The sequence below is a fragment of the Mytilus trossulus genome, chromosome 11 (assembly GCF_036588685.1).
Source record: "Mytilus trossulus isolate FHL-02 chromosome 11, PNRI_Mtr1.1.1.hap1, whole genome shotgun sequence".
Taxonomy (NCBI): Eukaryota; Metazoa; Mollusca; class Bivalvia; order Mytilida; family Mytilidae; genus Mytilus; species Mytilus trossulus.
In genome coordinates this window covers 2,607,050-2,619,741 of record NC_086383.1, presented here as the reverse complement: position 1 = coordinate 2,619,741, position 12,692 = coordinate 2,607,050, and the positions used below count along the sequence as shown (strand labels likewise).

General features: G+C 32.6%; 1 protein-coding gene across 1 annotated transcript; it reads left to right on the top strand.

The window, feature by feature from the left end:
* The first annotated feature begins 2,261 nt into the window (after positions 1-2,261).
* On the top strand, positions 2,262-11,998 carry LOC134691665 (fibrinogen-like protein A). Its single transcript, XM_063552229.1, has 8 exons — positions 2,262-2,336; positions 2,619-2,690; positions 4,439-4,510; positions 5,216-5,275; positions 9,193-9,338; positions 9,816-9,912; positions 10,746-10,910; positions 11,754-11,998. Exons 1-8 carry the CDS (start codon positions 2,270-2,272, stop codon positions 11,966-11,968), a joined length of 894 nt encoding a protein of 297 aa, XP_063408299.1. The 5' UTR covers positions 2,262-2,269; the 3' UTR covers positions 11,969-11,998.
* The last annotated feature ends 694 nt before the right edge of the window (positions 11,999-12,692 follow it).

Here is a 12,692-nt window from a genome sequence, read left to right as displayed (position 1 = left end):
CACAACTTATTATACTTTAATACAGCTAGTATACAAAGTTTCTAAAAAAATGAAGTGGAGAGATTGAAAAAAAATGGGTAAATTTGAAAGGAACTTAAAAGTTACCGGTATTAAAGTTTGCATTATTAATGAAATAAGCAATTATCTTGACGACTTTTCTATAGATATAGGAAGATGTGGTGTGAGTGCCAATGAGACAACTCTCCATCCAAATAACAATTTAAAAAGTAAACCATTACAGGTTAAAGTACGGCCTTCAACACGGAGCCTTGGCTCACACCGAACAATAAGCTATAAAGGGCCCCAAAATTACTAGTGTAAAACCATTCAAACGGGAAAACCAACGGTCTAATCTATAAACAAAACGAGAAACGAGAAACACGTATATATTACATAAACAAACGACAACTACTGTACATCAGATTCCTGACTTAGGACAGGTGCAAACATTTGCAGCGGGATTAAACGTTTTAATGGATCCAAACCATCTCCCTTTTTCTGAAACAATAGCATAACATCACAACAAAGAAAAACATACGATAAAATATCAATTGGCAGACTTAACTCAATCAAAAAACGTATGATTACACAATGAACGAATATGTATATTTTTGTGTCATTTGTTTCCAAAGAAATATTTAATAAAGAAAGTAAAAACAAATCTATCGATTGCTTCATTTAGCTTCCGCGAATTATTCGTCAAATTCGCAACGCCTGACTTATATATACATCATAATGTGGCATATGTTACTTAATGCAGCTGATACTAGTCTATTGACTAACTATTCTGCACGCATTGAATTGGTTTGGTGCCAGTCCCGAGAACAGAGTATTTATATCATACATCGTATTTGTTAAATTCAATAAGCTATTCCGGTAATGTTGCGTAAAACGAGCATCAGCATGATGAAATTCGTCAGTCTAGGATTTGTGTTGGTGCTTACTGTTCATTGCTCAACAGAAGTAAAACACGTTCAGGGTAAGTAATTCAAATTATTTAATACAAACAAAAAAATCCTGCCATGTTTACATATAGTTGACGTTGTATCGACTTTTGGGGATAACAATTGTATGTGTTTAGAACTCTTGAACTGCTTTAGAATTTCAAAAAATTGACAAATCTAGCAGAATCAACTATACAAATGTGTGGAATAATTCTGTTAATATAGAATGGACGTAAATGCGCTATCAACGACAATAGTTTGCAGTTTGGATACGATTATTGAATTTTGAAGAGCGCATTTTTTTCTTCCTATTATTGCCCTCGGCCTTGAAATAGCTTTCGATAACTGTGCATACTCTTATTTCTGTGCTATAACTTTGTGTCTATTGTTTTCTTTTATTTGTGTTTGGACATCGATCAGTACGTACATGACGTACCAATCGTTTGAGTTTATAGTTTGTTCTAATAAGTTGCACTGTACTGTCCCAAGTAGGGCGAGATTCAAGTGCTCACAAAATTGTTTAGTTTATCATCACCAGATCTGTATGTGTATGTCCAAAGTCAGGACACAGTAATTCAATAATGGTCATTGATTCATGTCTGTAATTGGATACAATTGTTTTAAATAGGGTTGTGAGTTTTGAAGTTCTCTAATGAATTGTTTCACATTCTAAATGTCGGTGCCTTTTATAGACCGGACTAAATGTTTTTCTGAATGTTGAATGCTGCAGAGTTGCCTATAATTACTCACACCCAACAACGTTAGAGTATACATGGTATAGAGGTTTACTTGACTATTGTTGGCAATCACAAAATGTTGGCAATCACAAAATGTTGGCAACATACATTCACATTTACATTTAAAGAATATATTTCACACCTTTTAATTTTGTTTATATAATGTTATCTGGAAATATGGAATGTAGAATTGAGAAAGCAATCGGTGAATTTGTCAAAAAGACGGCTTAGTTCAGAGATATCTAGATAGAGTTAAAAGAGATCGATATAATTGCTTAAAAAAGTGCAAAAATGTCAGAAAAACGAACAGCTACATGTACGTAAAATCTGCCTTTAAAAGAGAAAAGTAATATGAAATTTATATTAGAATAATCCTGGACACTAAGGTTCGGGTTGACTTACACTGTTTAAAATCACACATAAAAACTGTGGAATATTTGATTTTTAATTTTTAAAAAGTTGTAAAATATAATGTTGGTGTTTAGAACACCATGAGTTTGAAGAGTGGTTTTCATTTTGTGAGATAAATATATTCTGAAGATCAATTTGAACTATCATTAAAATTGTGTCTTTTTTTCAGATGTTCATATGAGGAATTATCGTGAATCTTCAGAGGAAAATACTAGAGTCAAAGATATACTGCATGAATTACAAGGTAACAGTTAATTGGGTCAAATGAAGGCGTCATATCACCAAATAATTGTACGTCACATCAAGTTTCATACGAAAAAGTGTAGAAAAAGATATTTTCTTGTCGAATGTGAGTGTTGTAGGAAGATTTTCTCTCTTTAAAACGGTTTTCAAAATAATAGACCACAACTTGCATTTGATCCCATTGTTTTATTTTTGGCCATGGTGGCTATCTTGGTATTTTGGCATATAATTTTGACTTTATTTAGCGTTAGTATACTGATCCGAACATATTGTTCTATTATAGGAATATGTTTGCATGAAGAGCACTTTAAAACAGTAAAAGAATTAAAGAAAGACACGCAGGCAATTCTGAACAGTAAGTAACAATTGTGTTATAGTCGCCCATAGTCAACATCAGTCACAGAGAAATATAACACATACTACAAAAGACATAACAACCACAACGCGCACTATTATTGGACATACATTGAGGATGGACTTGGGTCAGGTTTATGACTTTATGTCAGATGTTATAACACCTTGGGTGTTCTTACAATGCAGGTTAATATATTTGGCACCATAACACCCATTTTTATTCTTTATAACACTTGAATATCTCATGAAAGACCATTTACTAATATTTGAGCAAATTCCTGATTTCGTTTCTCTCGATTAAGATCCAAACATGACCCATGCAAATATAAGGTAAAAGTCAGCCGTCTCCTGCCATTCTCAAACAAAATATAAATGAATACCTTGAAAATGAGTTTCATAACCTATCCGGTATTTTTAGCTTATTTTGTTCATCAACTAGTACTCTCTAGATTATAGTATCAAACAAAGTAAAATGACAAAAATACTGAACTCCGAGGAAAATTCAATCGGAAAGAACCTAATCACATGGCAAAATCAAATGGCAAAATACAGCAAACGAATGGATACCAACTTTCATATTCCTCACTTGGTACAGGCATTTTTAAATGTAGAAAATGGTGGACTCACTGAACCTGGTTTTAAAGCGCTAAAACTCTCACTTTTACGACAGTCTAATCAAATTACGTTATATTTACAACGATGCGTGAACAAAACAGACATACATGAAATAAATAAAATAGTCAAAATATGGGTACAGCAGTCACCACTGCGTTACAATCTTAAAACAAACAATTTTACAAAAAAAACCAGACAAGCGTCTATCAAAAACATATTCATTGCTTCGCGTGTCTTACGTCAGAAAATTTATACGTCACATATAGGAAGAAATTTTGTCGTTCAATGTTTACACAGCACAATTTTATAATTTCCCATGGGGAATGTTGACATACAGAATTTAAAATTCTAGAAATAATTTAACGTTAGCTAAGTTCATCCCTAAGATAGAAAATATCAAGCTGCCCAGGATCTAGCACGAAAAATTACATTTTCAGGGGAGAGCTGGATTTTATAATACCAACCAAGCCTTTTCATCTCCGTTAGAGCAAGAGCATGCATAACATTCGATACCAAAAAAAAATTAAAAAAATCAAAGTATTTAAAAAGATTCTTACATATATGATGATTACATACTATGAGACATGTTACATTACTTAGTAAAACCAAATCTGATTCAATAAAAGTGAGAATTGAATTGGAATGTGCAAAAGAGACAACGACCCGACCATAGAACAGACAACAGCAGAAGGACACCAACAGGTCTTCAATGCAGCGAGAAAGTTCCCGCACCCGGAGGTCCTTCAGCTGGCCCGTAAACAAATATATATACTAGTTCAATGATAATGAATGCTGGTTTCTACTAAATGTAATCTTTAAGTTCTTAAACAATAATAAAAAAAAAACGTATTCGTCTGAAGTGCTTTTTTTCTACATCACGAACGCCCTTACCTAAACATTTGATCGCATGGGAGCACAAAACCTTAACCAGTGTTTAACTATATCACACAAAAGGACATGTACATAAATAGTCAATTAGGTCTGCTTACTAGTAACTAGTTATGATACTTCTTATTCTTTGCCTTGTATTGTTTTGGGTAACTATGAATCCGAAATCCGCAATAATTGTCTTCCGAGCAAATAAGCAGAGTTATAGATTCGTGCGATTATTTTGTTAGCATGTTTTTTTTTAAGGTTTATCAGTTTACAAAGAGGTTGTTAAAATGAACAGACAAGTTACGAATGACATAAAATGGATCATGAAAGGTATACTAATTGTTTTGTTAAAACTTGCAAACTGCTTCTGAATTTAATAAACCAATAACAGGAATGAAAAAATAACTAGAATATTAATGAATACATATTTAAAATGTGCTGTTGAATTTAGACATATACTATGAATATATATAGATAAGAAAACAAATGTTTGGACAATAAATTGTCAGGAGTGGCTCAATATTGCTAATGCTATCAATATATTCATGCTTTTTAAAAAGCTGAAAATCATATAAACTTGATGAATATGTACTTAAGAATTGAATGCTTCTTTTTGTAAATTTATTGGGTGGTAAAAGCGTTGACCGAAGTACATTTTGTATGAAGCGCGGAAGCGCTTCATTCTAAAAATGTACGCACGGTCAACGCTTTTACAACCCTATAAAGTTTCAAAAAGAAGTATTCAATACTTATAATTACATTTTTTTTTAGCTAAAATCATGAAAACACGGTTTTTATCCAGTTTGATTTAATTCACCTGTGCACTTTTTTGTGGGACCTCGTGTCATCATGCATGATAAATGTTATTGCCTGATGCAATTGTTTACGGAATAACATGTTAGCCAATCAGAATAACGTATCATAATGAAACTTACATCTAATGTAATTATTAGAGTATATCAAATGTATTTTCGAAAATATAAAACATGTCTTTTCCACATTTTGAGTCTGTATAAAATATTTCTTTTCATAAAGAATCACATGGAGAAAAGGAAGTTTCTAGAATACTCGGACTTTTAACACAGGATGTCAAAGGTGAGTTGTTATCACTGAAATACAACTTTGTGCCACCTCATGTAGAGTAAACTTATATACCCGTTTGAATGGTTTTACACTAGTAATTTTGGGGCCCTTTATAGCTTGTTGTTCGGTGTGAGCCAAGGCTCCGTGTTGAAGGCCGTACTTTAACCTATAATGGTTTAATTTTTAAATTGTTATTTGGATGGAGAGTTGTCTCATTGGCACTCACACCACATCTTCCTATATCTATTATAAAATAATGCTTGCCCATTTATTGCATCGTTTTTCTGCTCATAGTGCAAACATATTCTTTCTTTTTCATTGTTCCGTTTATGAATGCAGAAGTTCATGTTGTGTCTTTAAACAAACGAACACCCCATATTATAGATTCATAAAAAAATCACTATGCTTGATTATCGTCATAGTGTCATATAAAGTTCATAAGTCGATGACAATTTGATTTTCAAGGTGAAAGGGATTGTAGTAGGATATTGCAAGTTAACATACTGGCTTGGTTACTGCTTTAAAAATCCTTGCACAAGAAAGATTTAAATTTATATTCTGAAACAGATTTTATGTAAGAAAGTAGGTATGGATAGCAACAGAAAAAAATGAATAGTCAATACTCAAATAGTTCTTCTGCCTTATCTAGAATATCAAATGATTTATCATTCTCTATCATTTTTGGCTAATGTGCTTTGAATTGAATATTTTTTTTGTGTTTCTTTATTAAATATTTGTTTGTTTTAATAACAATTAAGATTATGACACAATATTGTCGGCTGTATTCCAATTTTTGACAATTTCAACGATTTTAGTCTATTTGCTTTGTTCACATATCGTTGTCAAATAATGGAACTTTATACGACTGACATACAAGTGAGAGGTTTGGCTAGCCATAAAACTAGGTTTAATCTACCATTTATACATCAGAAAATACCCGTACCAAAGCAGGAAGATGACTGTTGTTATCCATTCGTTTAAAGCGTTTTAGCTTTTGATTTTGCCTTTCGATAAGGGCCTTTACGTTTTGAATTTTCTTTACTTAAATCTCATAACATTTTTGGATGGGAAATATATTCAAACTACAATGAAGCGAGTAGATAACCCCATTTCACACAGTCGCATATACTTAAACTTAATTTTCCAGCATTTTACTTAAAGGGGCAGTAGCTGTCAAATTCATGGTCACCGATTTGACCCAAATTTTCATATTTTATAAAAAAAAACCAATGTAAAACATTATCCAAACTATCAAAAGTGTGAAATAAGCAGTTTACAGCGCATAGGGTCAATACTATGAAGTTTCGTGTCGTGTGTATTTAGTCTAGACTCCATCTAATTAAATATTGAGTTGACCCCAGATGACCGTATAATTAAGTGATGTAAACATAAATATACTTAGGATTAGTTTTAAATAGATTAAGCCAACACGTGCATTCGAATTTTTATATGTCTGTTTAATTTAATTTTATAGATTAAAAATATATGTTCTCGTCGTTTTTACATGTAGAAGAATGATTTTTAGTGGATCGAATAAGTCATCAAATGATTGACCTTTGTTTCACTTTCAATGTTGACATTTCTATCTTTTAAATAAACAGTACACGACCAAAGCATGCGTTGTCCATCTCTAGCAAGGGGTTACATTAAAGTTCACATGCATACGGATTTAATGAGGTCGACTATTTCACTTGCAAGTGAATCAGTCATTATCAATAATATTTAGCTTAATTTGACAAAATTGAACCATTTTGGCTGCTAAAAGCGAATTATCATTTTACTATTTCACTGTTATTATTGATTGAACAAAAACAAATCATACTTTAAATTTTTATGCATCTCGTAGCTAGTGCCCCTTTAAGGATTGACTGTAATATATTTTCTGTCTATGGCTACTTGCGTTATTCAGTGTGCACCACATTTTTTATGTTATTTCGAATAAACAGAAAAAAAATATATCAGTCATTTCTAATAATTTAATTCTAAATTCCATTTTAAACCATAGAAAACCATGAAAAAACGTTGATGACGTCACGGTCACATGACTAAATTATGTCTATGGGCTGATAACAAAATAATGTCAGCAAATTAGAAGACGCGTTACATCCAAAATTAAATTATATATGGTCAGATGCAAGTCTCTGACAAAGATTTAAAATCATCCTCTGATCTTTTATGAAATAATTGCTGACCGTAGTGCAATTGATAAATAAAAAAAATTCTGAAGAAAATATGAATATATATATATAATTATTTTCTTAAAAATAGAAAGTCAACTGTCGATCTATCAAAATGTTCTTTCCGTATGACCAATTCGCTCCCTTTTCCGTTTATATGAACAAGTAGTTAAAGAGACACATATGCATGTAGCAATTGCTTAACACGCTCTTTAATGCGCGACAACTTCTTCTCTGGATTGTTGTCAGTTTATTTTTTATCTATAAATCTTAATCTTTCTCTCGTTTCTTTCTCCCCTCTTTTACTTTGAAATTCCCAAAGAACGCTCAAAGCCAAATATTTGAATGCCCATGATGTATAAGAATCGAAACAGTTGAAGAGCTATATGCGAGCAAAAATGTATAAATCATGTCAGTATCAAGGTTCTGACTACTGAAGTGATGATACTATAGTGGAATGATATTATTGTTTCTCTTTAACTACTGGCATTGATGTCATTTTTATAAATTTTCTGTTTACAAAACTTTGAATTTTTCGAAAAACTAAGGATTTTCTTACCCCAGGAGTAGATTACCGTAGCCGTATTTTGGCACAACTTTTTGGAATTTTGGATCCTCAATTGGCCATTCCAGTTAATTTCTGACAGGTGGGGATGGATGGGAAGATTTTTGGTCATACCTATCAGAAAAAAAACATCATGAAAAACTACCTATCAGATCTATAAATTAAGACCTATCAGATGTAGAGTTTCTGTTCATATTGGGTGGATGGGCTTTCATGGGAAAAATTGACCTATCAGAATTTTTACTGCAAGGATTGTACCCATCAGAATTTTAAATCCAATACCAGGTAACGCATAATACGAAACTGTCTACATTCCAAAGCACCCCTAAGATATGAAATAGGTATTTTTTGTAACCCCTAAGATGTAATTATATTTAATTATTTACTGTTGCAAGACCCCTTAGAAATCGTTGCGTAAAAGTGTACCTGTCAGATGAAAAAAACCCCAAAATTTCACCCCTAAGATGCATAAATTTTACACCCTTCAGAAAGGACCATCCATCCCCCATTATCAGATATTAACTAGAATAGCCCAATTATGCTCTTCAACTTTGTATTTATTTGGATTTTTAACTATTTTGATCTGAGCGTCACTGATGAGTTTTATGTAGACGAAACGCGCATCTGGCGTTAATTTTTTTTATAATCCTGGTACTTTTGATAACTATTTACACCACTGGGTTGATGCCACTGCTGGTGGACGTTTCGTCCCCGATGGTATCACCAGCCCAGTAGTCAGCACTTCGGTGTTGACATGAATATCAATTATATGGTCATTTTTATAAATTTTCTGTTTACAAAACTTTGAATTTTTCGAAAAACTAAGGATTTTCTTACCCCAGGAGTAGATTACCTCAGCCGTATTTTGGCACACCTTTTTGAATTTTGGATCCTCAATGCTCTTCAACTTTGTATTTATTTGGCTTTTTACTATTTTAATCTGAGCGTCACTGATGAGTCTTATGTAGACGAAACGCGCGTCTGGCGTAAAAAAATATAATCCTGGTACTTTTAATAACTACTGATGTCATGTTATCTGGGACTGCATGATTGCCCATTGTCTTTTTTATTCAGACTAGAAGATTTGATAGGCAAACTTTCATACGAACATGTTCTTTCGTTATAAATTATAACGTTCACGTTAGCTGTAGCATTTATTTTCTTTTTTTGTTTCTAAAAAAACTCAGGAATATGTGGCATGACAATTGCAAAGGACTGCACTGACGTTCAGAAGACAACACAGAATTCAGGAGTTTACAAGATATATCCAGATAAATCTGGAGGTGTAAAGGCTTATTGTGATATGGCTCCTGAAACTGGTGGTGGTTGGACGGTATGTGAAATAAACATTTTGAGATTTGTTTTTAAATATTTGTATTACAAGCTTTTTACAGAGGTAATGCGACTGTATGGCTCCCTGACCTCATAAATTTATCCTCGGGTTTAAGCGGTATATGTTTTGCATGATCCCTTTCTGTGTTGTAAACAAATATTTCAGTTTACCTTTTCTCGCATCTTTTTATAATAACTTGAGTGTCCAGACATTTTGTCAGAATATACCTGCTTTTATTTTCAATATTTCACTTTCATCAATTGTTCCCACAGTAAACGGAGAATTATGTCAAAGGTATCAGGACTATAATTTAATATGCCAGATTCCGCCCGTTTCGTTTACATAAGACTCATCTGTGACGTTCAGATCAAAATAGTTCAAAAGCCAAACATGTACAAATTTGATCATTGAGGACCCGAAATTCCAAAAAGGTTTTATTGGAAAACTTTATATAATGGGAATGTGGATTAATTACAGGTCATTCAGAGGAGATATGATGGATCTGTAAACTTTCAAAGAACATGGGCAGAATATGAGAACGGATTTGGAAATGTCAATAGCGAATACTGGCTAGGTAAGTGCTAATTAATGACCACTTGTTCAGCGAACTGTTCAGTGTCGATTCCGTTTCCAACATGCAAACTAAGTTGTTTTGAAGTTGGGAACTATCAAAGTGCTGCATGAAACACAAGATCTATAATTTGCCTTCTCACTATTACACTCGTTTAATTTCCCTTTATAATGAACGGTGCATCTCCAGCAACGGGGCTAGTTGTTATGAGTTACAAGTTGAACACCAAAGGTGACGAGATCTTGTGCTTCGACATTTGGCTTCTCCTACTATGGATACATCATCAGCCATAAAATCAGCTTTAAAAAAAAATATTTTAAAAGGCGTAACAATGGTTTTGGTTTTGTCCACGTCCGTGTAAGGATTTGATGTCATACATCAATGCAACATATAATATATTACTCACTAAGCATATAAGGAAAGTTTTGTTTTACACGAAATAAACTCATCATAGATACCAGGACTAAATTTAGTATATACGCCAGACGCGCGTTTTGTCTACAAAAGACTCATCAGTGAGGACCAACAATCCTAAAAGTTTTGCAAAATACAGCTAAGGTAATCTATGCCTGAGGTAGAAAAGCCTTAGTATTTAAAAAAATCAAAATTTTGTTTACAGTTAATTTATAAATACCATATCAATGATAATTTCATGAAAAGGATATACAGAGAATATTTATGATGTTTACTTGCTCACAGGTTTGTCAATTCGAAACTTGTATCACAAGTATGTGCAATTTACATAACCTTTTTTCAATTGACTAAACATTAATTACTAGGTGTTTTCCAAGATCACATCATTATATTTTTATTGCTTTTATTTTGTAAATTTCAAGGAAACAAATACATCCACCGTCTAACGTCAACAGGAACATATGAGCTTAAAGTAGTTTTGACAGGCAGCAGTAAATATATCAAATCTGCCTTGTATAGGACTTTCGTAGTAGGAAATGAAGCATCAAAGTACAAATTGACTGTTGGAGATTACAGTGGAACTGCAGGTATTTCTAATACTTCAAGTATAAACTTTTCACCATTTGAAAAAGGATCCAAAAACTTGTCTTAGTTTTTAAAACAAATAAAAGAAATGTCCACCAATGGGTCTATAAAGGAAAATGACCACCAATACACGATGTAGGTCGTAATAGTGGAGTAAAAACAATAACAAAAAGTGTCTTTTTTTCGTCGAGGTTTACACGCGGGCATTAAATGATATATTTTGCAAAGTCAATGCTACTATTTTTCGAACGTACATTTGGGAATCATGCATATTAGAATGCCATTGTTAGGTATCTGAATTTGTTTGCTTATTTTTCTTTTTTTTTGTGTATCCCTTTTTTCTGTAGTATTAGCCCATATGTAAATATTTTTTAAATCACTGGAAATAATTGAGAAAAAACAGTCGAAAATTTGTCTTCAATCATAAATTTTAAATTTTCACTCCATAGATTTTCAATGATATATGTAACATTGAAAAACAATGTCGGTAACCCTATAATTATTATCGAAATTTTGCATTTTCATTGATATGTGATTTCGTGGTTTTTGCCAACATCTGCATACAACATAATAAAATAAATGTAATTCATTGAATATTTCGATTCGTGGTTCACATTTACCATCGACAACGATTTTGAAATGCAACGAATAAAAAAGAATCCACAATGCCAAATTATGCCCAAAAAATCATTACAATAACATGCAGAGTATGTTATCATAAAATTGGGGTTTCACCTGATGATTTTTATCATTCATCATTTAAGATTAAACTCTTTAATACACATGTATTTTTTTAATTTATTTCAATATCTAATTAATAATAAGAATATCACTTTATTTTATAGGCGATTCCTTAAAATACCACAATGGAATGAAATTCTCCACAACTGACCAAGATAATGACAAAAGTAGTGGAAAATGTGTAACAAACGACGGACCTTGGTGGCATAACAGTTGTAAACACAGCGGTCTTAACATCAAATTCAGCAGCGGTCTTTATTGGGGTGGTTTCGATACAAAGTGTACCAAATCAGTTATGATGATTAGAAGAATATACTAGCACATTGTTCATTAAAGCTTTTGAAAATAGTGGGTTTATTAATTGATCTTTTTTACTTGTTTAATCACATTACAAGAGAGTCTTCTTATTCACATATTAAATACATCATATAGATATAAGAAAGTGTGGTATGAGTGCCAATGAGACCACTCTCTATCCAAGTCCCAATGTATAAAAGTAAACCATTATAGGTCAAAGTAAAGCTGTCACGGAACCTTGGCTCACATTGAACATGCAGCAAGCTATAAAGGGTCCCCCAAAAAACTAGTGTAAAACCATTCAAATAGGAAACCAACGGTGTAATCTTTATAAAAAACGAGAAACGATAAACACTTATATGCCACCTCTACTATAACAACTACTTAACATCCGATTCCTGAGTAAAGAACAGGTGCAAATAATTGCAGCGGGTTAAAACGTATATATATATTATAACCTCTGAGTAAGAGTTACACACAGACTTTAACAAAGATTAAGAAAACCTAAAAATAACATCTAGATTAAAACATTATTAACTTTAAAACTAATAAAAGACAGACGATACCAACACATAAGATGCGTGTGAACTCAGACAACTCATTGGCAAGCAACTAAGTCAGACGAAGGAAATAAGTAGACAACACGAACAATAATGACCGAACAACATGATTCCCATTGAAAACTTGAGGTGATATCACATGCTGAGGAAATAGTAAGCAGACCCTGCTTCACAAGTGTCACCCGT